Genomic DNA, 17,232 nt, shown 5'->3' on the forward strand with positions numbered 1-17,232 from the left:
TGTGTTCCCTCATAGTCTATGGTCACAGATTTTTGCCAGAGGGTGGTGGCATGGGAACAGACTGGGGCTTACTGGTCCCACTTCCTCAGAGGATGCATCAGTGGGTCTAGGGGGATGGTCTGGGACTTGGGGTCAGAGAGGCACAGGGATGAGTGTAGGATAGGCTGGCAGGGATAGTGGGGATGTAGGAGTCAAGGGTCTGGTATAGGGGGCCCTAGGGCTTTAGTATGCTTGACCCGTTTCCACAGGCAGGAGCCCCAGCACAGCTGAGTGCTCGCCCAATTTCATCCGACGTTGTGTGGACAGGCTCACGTTCTTTGCCAGATAGTCGACAGCAGCTAAGAAAAAAAAAAGGAGAGAGACATATTTAGCAATTGATATTCTAATCTTATATCTCTATCCTTCTATTGATCTAGTCTTCCATTTTCCAGTCTCTCCAACCAACCACCTCTCCCTCCATATCTCCATCTATCTATCTATTTCTACATTCATCCATCCCTCTCTTCTTCCCTTCCTCCCTGCCTTCCTCCCTTCCTCCATTTCTCCATCCATCCAGTAGTCCCTCTGCCAGTTTACCTATGGCACATAACAGATGTCATATAATATTTGAAAAGCTAATACATGGATAAGGATTTAGACTTGTTCTGCTTGACCTCTGAAGGCAGAACCAGGAACAATGGATAGAACTGGCAGAGAGGTAGATGAAGGCTTGATGTCAGGGAAAATGTCCTAATAATGGAACCTGTCCAAAAGAGGAGTAGGTTACCTCAGGAGGCAGTAGCTCTTTTTCACTAGAGGCCTTACAGTCAAGGTTGAATAACTAATTGTTGAATATGGCATAGAGGAGATTCTGTATGATTCTGTACTCCAACCAACCATCTATCCATCCAAGCATCCAAGCATCTGACCATCCCATCCATCCATCATTCAATCCATCTGTCTGTCCATCTGCTCATCCATCCATCTGTCCATCTGTTTATCTGTCTGTCCATCCATCCATCCATCCATTCATCCATCTACTCCTACAGTCCTCTATCCAGCAAAAGCTTATTGAAACCATAATCCATGCTTAACACAGTGCTAAGCGTGATGGGGAATGCAAAAAAACCCCCAAAAACCAAAACCCAACAATCCATAATAGGGTCTCTGCCCTCAAGAACTTTACAATTTGATTGAGGAGACAAGATACACCCACATGGAAAGTTAAGTAATGATACAATGAACTCTTAAGGCAGCCTATACAAAGAGGCAATTGGGAGATGTAGAAACGCAGAAGGAGAGATCTTTGTGGCTGGGGTGGTTGTGAAACCACTGGTGAAAAGAGCTCATCTCAAAAGGGCTTTGAAGGATGGGTGTGACTTGGATAGCTTTAGGGAAGGTTGACAGGTACTCCAGAAACAGTGTACTATGTGAGTAAAAGTCCAGAGAAAGGAATGAGCATGGTGTTGATACTTCAGAGCCATTTAGTTCAATCCCCATATTTTACAGACAAGAACTTGAGGTCAACAGAGGTTAAGTGATTTGCTCAAGGTCACACGGGTGGCAGAAATCAGCATTTGAACCCAGGTCTAGATTCACTGTTCTTCGCATTGTACCAAGCTACCTCTCATCTTTTAAAATACCCAAATATTCATAGGAGGTGGAAATCCAAAAAAAAAGAACCATTAAATCCCAAGACTTTGAATGTCTATACACAAAGTATAGAGAATCTGTAACACTAACTATGAGTCCTGATGCAAGGAGGCAAATTTGACTGCAGCCAGTCAATTAGAATTTATTAAGTGCCTACAACGTGCCAGGCACTATGTTTAGTGCTGGGGGTACAAAGAAAGGCAAAAGACAATCCCCACTCTCAAGGAGTTCCCAGACTAAGTCTCATAGTTATAACATGTTTGCTGGCACGAGACCAGTGACTGGAATGTGGCTCTTCAAGGAGGAGGTACCTTACTCAAAGGCAAGAGGACAGGTAGGGGGTAGGGAGGAGGCAATGAGGTAGCATTATATATCCAAAAAGTACACTATGTGAGGAAATCCAAGAATCAGAGTGGTGAGGCATGTTGGGAGCATTTATTTAAAGATCCAAGGAGGAACAAACAAGAATGGTTTTATCATTAGAGTCTACTATAAACCATCAAGACAGAAAGAGAAAATAGATGAGGAGTTTAGGAAACAGATCACAAGCCTGGTACAGAGGCATGAAATAATAAAGATGAGTGACTTCTATGATCCAGACATCTGCTAAAGCTTAGTCAAAAGTAGAACAGTGAAGAACTTCTTGACTGGCCTTAATAATGATCATTTCATCCTTCCAAATGTGGAAGAACCAACAAGGAGAAATTCTATTCTAGATCTGATTCTCATCAAGAGGGAGAAACTGGTTGCTTGGATAGAAATGACAGGAATATTGGAGGGGAGTGATCACTCCCTGCTAGAATTTGTGATAGAGGAGAGAAAGGCTAGGCATGGTCAGACATGCACTCTCGATTTTGGGAAGAGAAGATTTCAAAGGGTTCAGCAGAAGGATATAGGAACAGGTGGACCAAAATTTTATAGGGGGGTGTTGGCTGAAGAGGCATGAGAAATTGTCATTGTCATCATCTGATATTCTGAAGAAACAAAAAGGAAACAATTGTGATGAGGAAGGAAAAAGCCAGCAACAATCTAGAGATAGATGTGGTTGCACAGTGAACTCATCAACCAACCTTAGATTTTAAGAAGAGATAGACATAAAATCAAGTAACCGCTGATGAGAACAAAAGCATAACACTGTTCTGTAAAATGGTATCAGGACAGCTAAAGGTCAGGATGAGCTTCAGCTGGAGAAGAGGGTTAAGGATGACAAAAAATGGTTTTATGAAAGCTATGTAGGGAAAGGCTCTGAATACAGCACCAGCCTCCAAGCCAGGAAGATCTGGGTTCAAATCATGCCTTTGAAACATAAGAACTGTATGACTTTTAATAAGTCACTTGACTCTCTCAGTGCTCCAGACATCTCTCTAAGACTAAAAGTTGGAGAGAAGGCACTGACCTACATTGGGAGAGGGAGTTTTCTCATCTGAGAGATCTCCATACCAAACAAATCCCAATATAGAGAAATCCCAATATAGAGAAAACTGTAGGATTAAAGAAGAGATAGAGAATAGGGGCATCTAGGTGGTGCAGTGGATAGAGCAGCAGGTCTGCTGAGTTCAAATCCAGCCTCAGACACTTATTAGCTGTGTGACCCTAGGCAAGTCACTTCACCCTGTTTGCCTCAGTTTCCTCATCTGTGAAATAAGCTGGAGAAGGAAATGGCAAACTACTCTAGTAACTTTGCCAAGAAAACCCCAAATGGGGCCACAAAGAGTAAGATATGACTGAAACAATGAACAACAACAAAGAGAATGTGTGGGTTAACACAGGACTGGAGATAGGCAAAAAGGAAAGAGAGCAGACCAGTAAGTTTGATTTTGATTCCAGGGAAAATTCAAGAAGCTATTATTTCTAAAAAGATGTTTAATGAATATCCAGCAATGGGAATAATAATCACAGAGAGCCAGCATGGTATCATCCATAGCAGGTCATTCCAAAATAACCTTATTTCCTTTTTGCCAGAGTTACTGGTAAATCAGAGTTATGCTGTAGATATTTTAGCAAAGTATTTGACTAAGCATTGTGTTATTGTTGGGGGAAAATGGATCAATGGGGGCTAAATGACAGTAGCTAAATTTGGACCTGGTTCAATGGCTGGGTTCAGAATACTCATTAGTACTTCTGCTGAAACTAGGCATGGAGTCACCAGTGGAGTGTCCCAGGGATTTGTGCTTGCCTTGTGGAGTCCAATGGCTTGGATAAAGGCATAGATCATATGCTGTTCAAATCTGCATTTGCAACAAAGCTGGGAGGGAGAACCAACACAATGGCTGGGAGAATCAGATCCCCAAAGTTCTTAAGAGGCTAGAGTTTAGGGTTGAACTGAACAAAACAAAATCTGATAGGCAGAAATAAAAAGTCCTGACTCTGGGTTCAAGATATTTATTCGACAATTACAAGATGGAGGAGACATGACTAGACAGCAGTTTGTCTGAAAAAGGTCTGAGGATTTTAGAGGACTCCAAGGTCATTATGAGTCAATAGGTTAAAAAAAATCTTGGGTGGCCCTGGGCTGTATTCAGAGGGGGAGGGCTTCCAGGAGTCTCAACTATACCTTGCCTTGGTCAAGCCACATATGGACCTATTATGGTCAGTTCTGGGCACCACATTTTAGGAAGGACTTTGATAAGTCGGAGAGTGAATGTCCTGAGGAAGACATCTGTAGGACAATGCAAGGCCTTGAATTTATGCCATAGGAGGATTGATGGAAGTAACCAGGAAGGCTTAGGGTGGGGTCATGAGAACTATCTTAAAGAACTCAAAAACTGTCATATTCAAGAGGGATTTGATTTGTTCTTCTCATCAGAGGGCAGAACCAGGTTGAACCCACAGACAGGCACACTGAGGCTAGCTGTTAGAAAACTCTCCCTAACAATTAAGCTGCCCCCAAGTGGGATGCACTGCCTCAAGAGGTGGTGGGTTCCCCCTCCCTGAAGGGGGTCTTCAAGCAGAGGCCAGATGACCAAGTAACCCATGTGTTGCAGTGAGATTCTTGGTCAGAACTAGATGCTCACTGAGGTCACTTCTACCTCTGAAATTCTGTGATTGTGATTCTGAGTTCAGTTTTGGACATGTTGAGTTTGAGCAAGGACCAGAACTTTCTAGTAACCAGCTGGTCAAGATCATATGAAGGCCTGGGGGGAGGGCACAGATGGAACTAAAGGAGAAACTACAATAACTCTTGCCCTCCCCTGCCTTCTCCACTAAGCCAATCCTTTGAGTCCTACTCAAGACGCTTGCTTGGGGAAGCTTTCCCAGACTAAGCCACCCCCTACCTGGCTTTCTTTCCCAGGCTTTAAATGTCTTCCACATTCCTCTCTACATATCTACTTCTCCCTGATTCATACAGTACTTAGCACCATGTTCTGAACACAGTTGTGCATAAGAAATACTGTTTGAATGAGTGAATATTTTCATATTCTCCTCTGCTTGATTCACGGGAACTCCCATAGAGCAGGGACCCTGACTCTGACTGATTCTTCTCTTCCCTCTCAGACAGCACCCTCCGGGTCCAGCTGAGGGACCAGAGGAGCTGCTGGATTCATGTTGATTGAGCTGGAGTCACTTGGATGAACCTGACAACCAACAGACTTTTCCAAACCCCGGGCCAAGTTGAAGGACAACTAATCCTGGACCCGTGGTGTGTTTCCCCCTCGACAGGGACAACAGGAGAGGGACAGGAAGGGCAGGACTGTGACATTCCTCATTAGGGACCTCAGTCAAACCTTCTTTCTGTCTCGTTGTCTCTCAATGTGTCTCTCCCTCTGCCTCTCCCTCTTTCCCTGACTATAAACGCCTCAAATTAGATTAATCAGGAGTTGGCAGGAGATGCGGAGGGCCGATGCCAGTGAGTAAACAAATCTGAGCCGTCACTGCCTCGTCAGCCTCCGGCCCCAAAGGAGGTCCCTTCTAGACACAAATTCTTATTAGACTTGTCATATCTATTAAAATTCTTTTCACACTTCTGCGTTCTATCAGCAGCACCATTAGCTCGGCCCTGGCCTTTGGGAACCGCCAGGACTATATTAATCTGGCATCCGCCCCCTTCCACCCCCCCCACCTCCACTCACTTCCTAGGAACTGGAGGACGGAGGAATGAAGGGATGGATGGACAGATGGATGGACAGCTCATCTCTGTATGTGTCTGGTAGAGAATGGGACAGCATTACGAGGAGCAACCTTAGCTAGAATATTGCCCCAGCACATGCAAGGGTTTGTGGACACATGTGAATTCTGGAAGAGAATGTGTGTACAAAAAGACTTCAGTACACAAAATGTCAGAGCTGGGAGGGCCTTTAGGACACAGAATGTCAGAACTAGGAGGGCCCTTTGAACACAGAATATCAGAGGTGGGAGGACCCTTAGAACACAGAATGTCAGAGCTGGAAGAGCCCTTTGAAAACCACATCTGGCCTAAGCAGTTTGTTTCTTGGGGGAAAATGAAGAGTCTGGTTCAGAAGGTAACAGATTTTGGACTGAAAGATAAATTCCCAGCTTGCATTGGAGGTTGATGTGAAGATTGGAGTGGGAAAGATGACAAAGGACTGAAGGAGGGCATTCCTGCCTCAGACTTCCTCAAAATGTGTACCAGGGATAATATAGGGATCTTATAGGATTTGGAATTCTGAAAAAAAAAAAAGATGCCTCAGCTGTTTTCCTAAGAGCCACTCTTCTGGAACTGGACTGTGCTTCAACTTGTGGCTGGGAAGGAGTATGACAGGATGAGAGACTTGGGCTCACTTAGCTCACGGGGACAGAGGAGCCCCTGGAGGGATTGGGGACCTCACTGAAATTGGAAAATCACGGGAGGGAAGGTGCTAGAGCATAGTGGAAATAGCATTTACTGGAGATTGACAGTCATGTAAACAAACTGAACATTTAGAGACAAAGAAACTCCAGCCATGGTCAGTATTGACTGACATACTAAAAGGACATTGTTTCCTTCTGTTAGCAATCAACAAACTTGTTTTTTTTGGGGGGGAGACATGCAGATGTATGCCCCCTGAATGAAAAGTGTTAATTAAGCACTCGCTAATGACAAGGTACTGTGCTAAGGAAGTTACTTCAGATGTTTATTGAGTATCTATCAAAAAATAGATAATTTTTTAATTAAAAAAAAAAGAAAGAAACTGCTGCCCTCGAAGCTGGGGGGTGGGTGTGGGGTGGGTTTAGTTCCACCACCTAGCAGTGGTGTGACTTTGGGCAAGACCCTTCTCTGGAAGTCTCAGTCGTTCCCCGTTCTAAGCTACCTCAGCTTTGCCATTCCACATTCTTCAGACCACAAGGCCTCTCTTGGTTCTAACTTTTTCCTGTTCTGACAGTCCTGCCCTAAAGTCCTTCCCAGCTCAGACATTCTGCGGTCCAAGATCCCACACGTTCTAAGAGCTCTCACAACTCTGACAATCTGGGTTCTAAGTCCTCTCCCCCCAACCTCGAATTCTGTGGTTCCTCCCAGATCTGACATTCTAAGGTCTCTCCCAGCTCTATCACTCTATGTTTTAAGGTGCCATATAACTCTGATAGTCTGTGTTCTAGGGGCCCATCCAGCCCTGGTATTCTATAGTTTCGAGGCCCAGGAATGAGGGGGCCATTTAGAGCTCAAAAGGATTAGGTAGAAAGGCCCCCCCCCCACCTCATTCCTGGCGACAAACCGGGAGTGGGAAAGATTGTCAAGAGATGGGATGAATACAATGGGGCCGGATTGAGGGGGGAGAGTGGGGCTGTACTGGCCCACATTTCCCTAGGCGGTTTCTCTAAACCAAACAAACACTCCTTTCTCCCCTGCTCCCCGTTCTCCCCAGCCCGCATCCTTTTCCCTTTTGATCTCCCTGGATCCTTTCTTCCTCTCTCTCTCACTCCAATAAGGGGGGAGGGGAGCTAATTTTATTTCCTACCCGGGCTTTATTTTTTGTGCCTTGGTCTGTGGGCACACACGGGGTGTGACTAACCCGGGCCGGGGGCGTCAGGGCCAGTCCTCGTTCTTGGAATTGGTTTCGGATCTTTATCATTAACATGTGTCCAGCTCCACGCTCCACCCCACCCCCCCAGACCGGGAGCAAAGGGAAGGTCAGGGGGTCGGCGCTCCAGCTCCCTTGGAAAAACCATAGGAGCACAGGCATACCCCCCCCACCCCCAGGAGAACCGGGGTCGAAAGCTGCTATTGATCCCCTGGCAGCCGGTTCCCATTTAGCTAGAGAAATTAAGGACATTAAAGGGGCGTTGTGGGGTGTGTGTACAATTGGAGGGGTGGGGTGGGGAGAGAAGTGCAGTCCCGGGTCATTGAGGACAAGTTAAGGAGGGGGCACAGGAGAAGGATACACCTTTAACCCCAGCGGGTCTCCCTGGGTTGCCACACGTCGTTCTGATTAGTTTGACACCAGCAGGTGAAGCTGCCTGGGCTGGGAAGGGATGGGGAGGGGGCCAGGGGCTCTGGGGAGAGAAGGATAATCATTCCCATTTCTATAATGCTTTTGAGTTTATGAAGTACTTTCCTTTCCAATAAACTCAGGAAATTGATTTTTTTCTTCCTGCTTTACAGAAAGTTCCCTCTTTCCAGAAACTGGGGCTCAGAGGTAAAGTGAATGGTCCAGATCAGACCACATCATTTTACCGGATGAGGAAACTGAGGCCTGAGTAGGGAAAGCACTTGCTGCCCAAAGGCATGTGCTAAGTCAACAAGCCAGGTCTTAAATTCCGGTCTTCCACTGTACTATTCTTCACCCAAGGCTACCCAACCGACAAAGAGCTGGGACTCAAGCCCAGCTCCTAGGATTTCAAGTCCAGTGCTCTTCCCATAATGCCACAATGCTTTTCAATTGAGACCCAAAGGAGGGAAGGGACTTGGCCAAGGGCACACAGCTAGGATTCATTGACTCCAAGTCCAAATTACCCGCAGCAGACCCTATCCTCATTCCGCTCCCGGCCTCTCCCATCTCCTAGTGGTTCCTGAAATGGGTCTGATGGGTAGGGTATAGTGGAGTATACCTCAAGATCAGAGAAAATTCAGCCGCAGAAACTCAAGAAACCCAGAGGATTGAAGGAAAAATGAGGGGGATGGGGTCAGATGGCCGGACTGTGAAGACAGATGGTGAAGACGAGGTCTCTAGTATAAAAAGATGGTGGCTGAGGGGAGACAAGAGTGAAATCTATAAAAATCCTCTAGGATGCGTTCTGGAGGGCAAAGACCATGTTTTATGTATCATTCTATCCCTCATCCTACCCAGTGTGAGGCCTTACACAGAGTAAATGCTTGATAAATATTTCTTAAATGAATGAATGGTTGACTGAACAAATGAATGAAAGAATGGTTTCATGATTGAGTGAATGAATGAATGAATATTTGGATGAGTGAATGAATTAATAGTAGCAATTGCCCCTTTAAAGGGGTCCTAGGTTTAGGGAAATGGGGGGTAGAATGCTGGGGCATGGCTGTACCCGACTTCTCCCACACCAAGTCAGGGACTGGAGTAATAGGCAGAGAGGGAGAAGAGAAGCACTCACTCTGTCCATACTGGCCATACTGGTAGCCAGCCACAGGGTCCACACTGTAGCCAGTGGTGCTGTAGGTGGGGGGGCAGTAGGACTGCGAAGTGGGGAGGCTGTCCACCGACTTGATAGAATCACTGCGCTGGCTGCAGCTGGCTGAGATGGAGTTGGCGGTATCCAGACCCCCATGCAGTGGGGAGATGGAGAAGTCGGCCTGTGGCTGGGGGGGTACCCCACTTGGGTTGCTCAGGATGCTCATCACCTGAAAGGGAAAGAAAGCTTGAGAATGAGTGGAGACATGAAGGGGGCCCGTGAAACTTACTAATATCACAGGGAATCAGCTATAGGTCCCAGAGATCTGGTATGGTGCTTCCAAATACCCTATATGGCAAAAGTCAGCAATCAGGGCATGAGAACCCAAATGGCCTCTGAGATATGCATAGATGTCTTCTGTCATTTTCTACTTCTATCCCTCCTTCTTGAAATGCCTTCTTCTCTCTCCTATTCACTTATCATAAGAATGATGGTGACTGTGGTAGGGGTCTTGAGGTCCTACTGGTGGTGATGATGGTAATAAAAGAACTGATATTTATATGACTCATTAAGGTTTTCTAAGTGATTTATATATGTGGGCTCATTTTAGTTTCCTAACAATGGCACCAGGGAGGTATTACAGGTATTATTCCCATTTTACAGATGAGAAAACTGTGGCTTAGTGATTCGACCAGAGTCACCCAAAGTTCCTAAGTATCAAAAGTTACATTTGAATCCCAATCTACCTGAATCCAAGTCCTATCTCCTATGCCATATTGACACTTATTTTTATATTATTAGTAGTAATCATTTTTTTTATGCTGTTGATGGCTATAGTGACCATGGTGATTGGGAAAGTGATCGTGGTAGTGGTGGAGACAGTGATGGTGATGGTGGTGGGGACGATACTGCTGATCTCAGAGACCATGATAGTGACAGTAATGATGGTAAGGGTGATGGTGATGGTGGCTCTGGGGCTCACGGTAATGATGAAGGCGAGTTGACAACAACTGTGGTGGTGATAGTGATGGTGCTCATGGTAACAGAAGGTGACTTGACCACATGTGAGTTTTTGAGGCAGGACTCACACTTGGGTCTTTCCAATTGTAAACCCAACACTCTATCCACTCAAACCAAGTTGGCTTTTTGAACTGAACAGTACGGCCAGGGCACAGGGGGATCATCCTTATTCTCTCTGGTTGACTCCTCATAATCAGGCATATCTCTATGGGATAGCTGATGGGGTTAAAAGGAATGGGGGGACAGTGTGGAGTAGTGGATAGAGTGTTAGACTGGGAGTCAGGAAGTCTGAATCTTGTCTCTGACACTTCCTAGCCATGTGACTCCAGGCAAGTTACTTAACGTCTCTGAGCCTCAGTTTCCTCATCTGAAAATGAGGGGAATAATAGCTACAGTGCCTACTTCACAGGGATATTGCGAGGAAAATGCTTTGTGAATTTCAATGCACTGTGTAAATGTGAAATAACGTAGACAAAAGTGAGGAGGTGAGAATGAGTACAGGATGTGTGGAACTATCAAATAGGAAACTCTACTGAGGGCTTACTGGAGTTAACAGCCCATGTCATAGGTAAGAGATTTCTCATAAGCTATGTGATCTTGGACAGTCAGCATGCTCACACCTGGCGTTTACATAGGGCTTTAAAATGTCAAATAACTTCACTTCTGTGGGCCTCAGTTTCCCCATCTGTAAAACAAAGGGGCTGGTCTACTCAAATTATTTGAATGAGGTAGGAGTCAACAATTCTGTTCCTTCTGGTGAGATGGATGACCATCTAACCTCTTTTAATTTTCTCCTTTTTTCTCCCCTTCAGTGACCTTGCTTTTGTTTAATGTATTACTTCTCGGTACATTAACAATGTTAACTCAAAATCAATATCCTCTCTCTACCACCCCGCTGTTACATTCTGAGGTCCTGTAGGTCTTACCATCTGCTCTGTCTCTGTGCCCTCCAGATCCCTGGGCACTGTCATCTGATCTATGACTACAATAGGAAACCCCCTGAGCCTTGCCCTTCATCCTGCTATAGAAACCTTAGGGCTTCCAGGCCTCTTCATCCATCCATTCTACTCTGAGTTGTTTCCTCCAATTAGGGTGTGAGCTCCTTGAGACCAGGGACTGTCTGCATTTTTCTGTTTACATACCCAGACTGTAGCACAGCCCTTGGCTTAAGTAAGCACTTAATAAATGTATTTCTTTTATTCATTCATCAGTGATTTCTAAAGTATCTCTCAGCTTTGAAAATCAATATTCTAACATTCTATGTTCTATCCTCTCTTATAACTCTGACATTTATTCTATGTTCAAAGGTCCCTTCTGGCTTTAATTGAGCTTGAATCCAGTTCCAGGCAAAATTCTAAAACTTATTATTGAAAGGATGGTTTGTCAGTATTTAGAAAGAGGAACAGTGATCGCTAAGAATTAGCATAGCCTCATTGAGAACAGATCATGCCAAAATAGCTTCATTTCCCTTTTTGACATCTTTTGGACTGGTAGAGTGGGGTAATGCCATAGATGTGATACCTAAATTTCAGCAAAGTGACTAGTAGTCTCCAGCATTCTCTTTCTGGAGTAAGGGAGGATGTCAACCAGATACTCTTCATGTTATGATTCTGTACTGGTTGGATGACTGAACCTGAAGAAGACTCACTAATAGTGCTGATGTTAACTTGTATTATTCTTAGGTATGTGCGTTATGTCCATCTGGGTGAATGGAAGCTCCTTGAAGGCAAGAACTGAGTCATTTTAAAAATATTTTTATCTCCAGCACATAGCATAGCTCCTGGCACTCAGTAGGCACTTAATAAATGTTGGAAGTTAACTCAAATTAGCAAAGGGATTAGACTTATTCTGCTTAGCCTCAGAAGTAAGAATGACAAAGAAGAGGTAGAATTTCCAGAAAGGAGGAGTTAGGCTTTATGTTAGGATCAACTTCCTAATAATTAGAGCTGTCCAAAAGTTTCAGAATGACCTGCCCTGGGATGTAGTGGTTTCCCCTTTACTAAGTGTCTTCAAGCAGAGTCTAGGTAACTGCTTTGGGGGTAGAGATTATAGAAAAGATTCCTATTCAGGTTGGGCAGATAACTTCTGGGTCCCTTTCCACTCTGGTAGTCTATGATTCTATGGTCTTAAGGATCCTCCTAGTTCTGACATCCTGGGTTCTAAGGACCCTCCCTGCTCTGACATTCTGTGTTCTAGGGCCCTCCCAACTCTGACATTCAATGTTCTAAGGCTCTTCCCAATTCCATCATTCTATGTCCCATTCTTCTGTTCTAAGGTCATCTATGTGAAAATCACACACCTCTTCCAGCTAGCTATAGCCTGACCTTTGCAATAGGGAACAGGCAAGGAAGGGTAACCTGACTGGTTGATCCAACCTGAATCTCAAATACCAGAGAGAAGTGGGTCAGAGAGGAGGAAAGCAGCTGTGTCCACTATTCTTGGCTTTGCCCCTCTCCTCCAGCCGCAGGAAGTCGGTACCTGCTCAGGATCCTCTTTTCTCTAAAGTCAGGAAAAGGTCTCTCCTAGGTCTGGGGTCTAAGTTTGCAGCGAGCAAACTTTTGAACTTAAGGAAGTCAAGGTCTGATGTGATAATCCCCCGCTCTTAAGAATGCAAAGTCCTCTATAGGGTGGGTTCTCTTCCTCCCTCCCTTTCTTCCTTATTTTTTTTTTTGGTGACCTTGCTTTTGTCTAATGTATTACTTCTTGGTACATTACCGATGCTAACTCAAAATCAATATCCTTTCCACATCTGTAAGATTTTATCTGAAGGCAAATCTCCAGGCTGCCCATCATAATGATTGACAGGCATCCCTTCCCCTCCTTTGCTCATTCATTGCCCCCGCCCCCAACCCCAACCTCCTCTGCTCCAAATCAGTCCCAGCTTCATCGTCAGGGTAAATCAATGAGTGCCCTCATTTCCGCCAGTTAGAAACTTGTTTGTTAGTGGGGAATGGGGGCTGGGGATGGGGAAGGAAGGGGCCGAGTGTGTCATGGGCCTGTAATAACAGAGAAGGTGCTTTCAGAGCTAAATCTAACCTTTCCTCCATTACCTCTCAGAATCACTGATTTTTAGAGTCACAAGGGACCTTAGAGATCTCCTAGGCTAATCTCTTCCTTTTACAGTAGGGAAAACTGAGGCCCAGAGAAGGGGAAGTAAGGTCATAGAACTAGGAAGTAGCAGAAGGGGGGACTCCAACCCACAACTTTGGACCCCAACTCTGATACTCCTTCCACGAGGCTGCACTGGCTCCCACTCCAGCCTCCACCTCCAGATCCCATTTCCACCTCCTCCTCATCCCCCCTTCTTTTTCCTCCCCCCTCCCTTCTCCGGTCGTTCCATCACTTTCCCATACTTTAAAAGAAGGAGACGGAGAAAATGTAATTAATTCCCTCCGTCTCTGAGCTGGCCCTCAGGGCCTGTGGCCGAGGTGCCTGAGCTGGGGAGATCTGCACCCTCTGTGATAACCGAGTGGAGCTTTGGGAGCTCGCCTCCCAATTAGGTGGGGCCATCTCTACCATCAGGGCTCCGTGGCGGGGTTTACTGGAGGGAGGGTATGCGGGACACTGGGACTGGGAGGAGGGGACGGGGAGGGGGTGGGCAATGCAGCTGAGGGGAGGGGGCAGGGCCACTTTAGGCACTGCAGGGATCGTGATTAACGGGGCTGCTTCAAGCTGGAATGGGGAATAGGGGTATATGTGTGTATGAGGCTGTGTGTGAGAGGGAGTAGGGGAGAGCGGTGTGACTTGTGGGATGGAAGGTCTGACCCCAACCTTCCTGAAGGAAAGGAATAGAGACAGGCAGAGGGCACTGGGGTGGGAGTCTGAGAACCTGAGTTTGAATCCTGACTTTACCACTTGGCCTGGGACAAGTCAATCCGTCTTGGGCTCAGTTTCCTCATCTGTTAGATGAGGCGAGGGTAGTGAATTATATCTGTCAGCCAACCTACGAACAAGCCCTTATTAAGCACCTACTCAGTGCCAGGCATTGTTCTAGGTGCAGAGACTACAAAACAAAAGTGAAACAGACCTGGCCCTCAAGGAAATTCTATTCTATGGGGGAGGCAATCCATGAACTTAGAAAGCACTATACAAAAAGGGGACTAGGGGGCGCCATAGTGCATAGAGCACTGTGTCTGGAGTCAGGAAGACTACTCTTCCTGAGTTCAAACCCAGCTTCAGACATGAACTAACTGTGTGACCCTGGGCAAGTCACTGAACCCCATTTGCCTCAGTCTCCTCAGCTGTAAAATGAGCTAGAGAAGGAAATGGCAACCCACTCTAGTGTCTGCCAAGAAAACCCCAAATGGGGTCAGGAAGAGTCAGACATGACTGAAAAATATCTGAAGGACAACAGTATAAAATGCATACAACACAAGAAGCTTAGGGGAACCAGAAAGGGCTTCCTGCAGAAGGTAGTGACTGAGCCGAATCTTGAATGAAATTAAGGATTCTAAAAAGTAGAGGGAAGAAGCAGTGCATACCAGGCATGGGTGACAGCCAGTATAAAGGCATAGTGATGGGAAATGAAGCATCATGCGTGACACATGACATGTCATGAGGAATAGTAAGAAGACTTGTAGAGTGTTTGAAGGGGAATAATTTGTAATAATGGTAGGTTAGAGTCAGGTTTAAATGCCAAACAGAGGAATTTATATTTAAGTCTATGGCACTGGGAATACTGGAATTTCTTGAGTAGGGGACTGATGCTGTCAGAATTGTGCTTTAGGAAGATCATTTTGGCAGCTATAAAAGAGGATGAGGAGAGAGGAGAGAGACAAAGGGGGATGCTACTGCCACAATCCAGGTGAGGTGTGATAAGGGCTTGACCTACAAGCATCTGGGTGAATTGAGAGAAGGGGAAAAATGCAAGAAATTTCATGGAGGTAAAAAGGAAAGGATTTCATAACTGATTGGATGGGGTGAGTAAGAGAGGAGCTGAGGATCGTATTGGTAGGTGGTGACCTTGGGGGACTGGAAGGATGGTGGTCCACTCCATAGTAATAGAGAAGTTAAGAAGAAGTGTGGATTTTAGGGGAAAGTCCCTACATGGCCTTTCCTTATCTTGGTTGCTCATAAAGTTTGGAAACCATGTTGAAGACCAGGTGAGTTTTCCCTGGCTCTGCTACTGTCCTCAGTTTCCTAATCTGCAAAGTGTCTCTCTTTCCTTTCCCCACAAAGGTTGTTGGTGAGAATCTGTGTCCTTTGATGCAACATGGATGGAACCCAGGGCAGTTCCATTCACATGTTGCTGAGGGAGGGGTTTTGCTGGAAGGGAGGTGTGCTTCCCTCCCCAGAGAGGTGGAGGCTGGGGGCGGAGCAGAGGGAGCAGTGATGGTATCCACCTCCAAGTTAGAATCGTTATGGTTGAGCCCATGCTAATGAAATGCTGCCCCCTAAACCCAGAAGACCTGGGTTCCTTTGCCTTCCTTTCTTACTTATAATCTCAAGGTACACGAGATCTGCCTTCAACCTGGCTTTGTTGCTTACTAGCTGTGTGTCCCTGGGCAAGTCACTTCCTTTCCCCGACCTTCTGTTAAAAAGAGATATTAATATTTGCATTACTGACTTCATGGGGCTACTGTGAAGATTTAATGAAAGCCTGAAGGCAAAGCACTTTGGAACCCTTTGAGTGCCAAATAAATGCCTACAAGGACTAATATCTTTACTTCCTACTTCCTCCCAGGGCTGTGGTGAAGAAAGTACTTTGTTAATATGATCATGCTAGAGAATTGGGAGCTGTTATCACCTGTTTCTCGGGTTCCCTTCCCATGGTGGGGGGGGGAGTCATCCAGTTCCTCTCCTAACTCTCCCCCTCCTTTATAACCATGAAGAGCTATGTTCTATGTACACATACATCCAAACACATATCATTATCTCAGTCTCATCTTTTTCAATAGGGCTCAGGCATAAATGGCACCAGGACATGTTGCTGTCTCATGTTTCTTTTTATGTTAAATGTTCTATGCACTATATTGCACAGGTGGATGAAATGACTATGTTTGTGGTATTAGGACATAAGCTTAATCAAGCAACAAGCATTTATTAAGGGCCAACTATTTTTCAGGTACTGTGTACTAGGTGCCAGGGGTAAAAATCAAAAGAATGAAACAAGTTCTATTCTGGAGGAACTTAACATAGTACCACCACCACCACCACTACTACTACTACTACTGCTACTACTACTACTACTACCACTACTACTACATATAGTAGATTGTAAGTTCCTTGAGGATAGGGATCAACTGATTTTGCCTTTGTGCCATCAGTGCTTAAAAAGTGCCTGCACGCAGACACTTAACAAAGTTCTGTTGAATCATGATCATCATCATCATCATTGTCATTATTATCAGCAGCAACTAGCCCATTTTATTCCAATTGGCTTATACATAGTAGATGCTTGACAATTATTTACTGAGTCTGGCAGGATATCTGGGGTTGTTACACTTCAAAGATTCTCATGCTTTATTGTCTGAATCTTTCTGGAGCTCTGGGTTTACAGACCACCTGCTGGGTTCTGTTACCACCATGGTATAACGATGAGACCTCCCCCTCCTCCAGCAAGCAGATGAGGTGGAGAATAACACTGAAGGCCAGAAAAGCATTTGGAAAATGGAAAGTTCTCGGTAAGAAACAGTTTGGGTTGTAACAATATGAACATGTCTTTATTAAGGGTCTATTGTGTGCCAGGCACTGGGGGAAAAAAGACAAAATAGAAATATGAATGGCCCAAAGCTCTCTACTGAAGACCACATTGTAAGAAACAATATGGCTTCCAGGGCAGTGGGGGCTGGGGGTGATGGGGCAGAATTGGGTGAGAATCCAGGTTAGACCTTGGAAAGGCTTTCCTTCCTTCCTTCCTTCCTTCCTTCCTTTCTTTCTTTCTTCCTTCCTTCCTTCCTTCTTCCCTCCCTCCCTTCCTTCCTCCTTTCCTTCCTTCATTTCCTTCCTTCCTTCCTTCCTTCCTCCCTTCCTTCCTTCTTCCCTCCCTCCCTTCCTTCCTCCTTTCCTTCCTTCATTTCCTTCCTTCCTTCCTTCCTTCCTTCCTTCCTTCCTTCCTTCCTT

The 17,232-nt window shown here is 45.5% G+C and overlaps 1 protein-coding gene across 2 annotated transcripts in view; it reads right to left on the minus strand.

The window, feature by feature from the left end:
* Window positions 1–222: 222 nt before the first annotated feature.
* The window catches only part of PAX7 (paired box 7), a 152,329-nt gene continuing 135,319 nt past the window's right edge, over window positions 223–17,232 (minus strand). For both annotated transcript variants that reach the window (XM_027842803.1, XM_027842802.1), the window contains exons 8-9: window positions 9,133–9,379; window positions 223–338 (exon numbers count right to left, since the gene is read on the minus strand). In XM_027842803.1, the coding sequence (XP_027698604.1) occupies window positions 223–338; window positions 9,133–9,379 (363 nt within the window). The remainder of the gene's footprint in view (window positions 339–9,132; window positions 9,380–17,232) is intronic.

The sequence above is a fragment of the Vombatus ursinus genome, unplaced genomic scaffold, assembly GCF_900497805.2.
Source record: "Vombatus ursinus unplaced genomic scaffold, bare-nosed wombat genome assembly UNPS02014884.1, whole genome shotgun sequence".
Lineage (NCBI taxonomy): Eukaryota > Metazoa > Chordata > Mammalia > Diprotodontia > Vombatidae > Vombatus > Vombatus ursinus.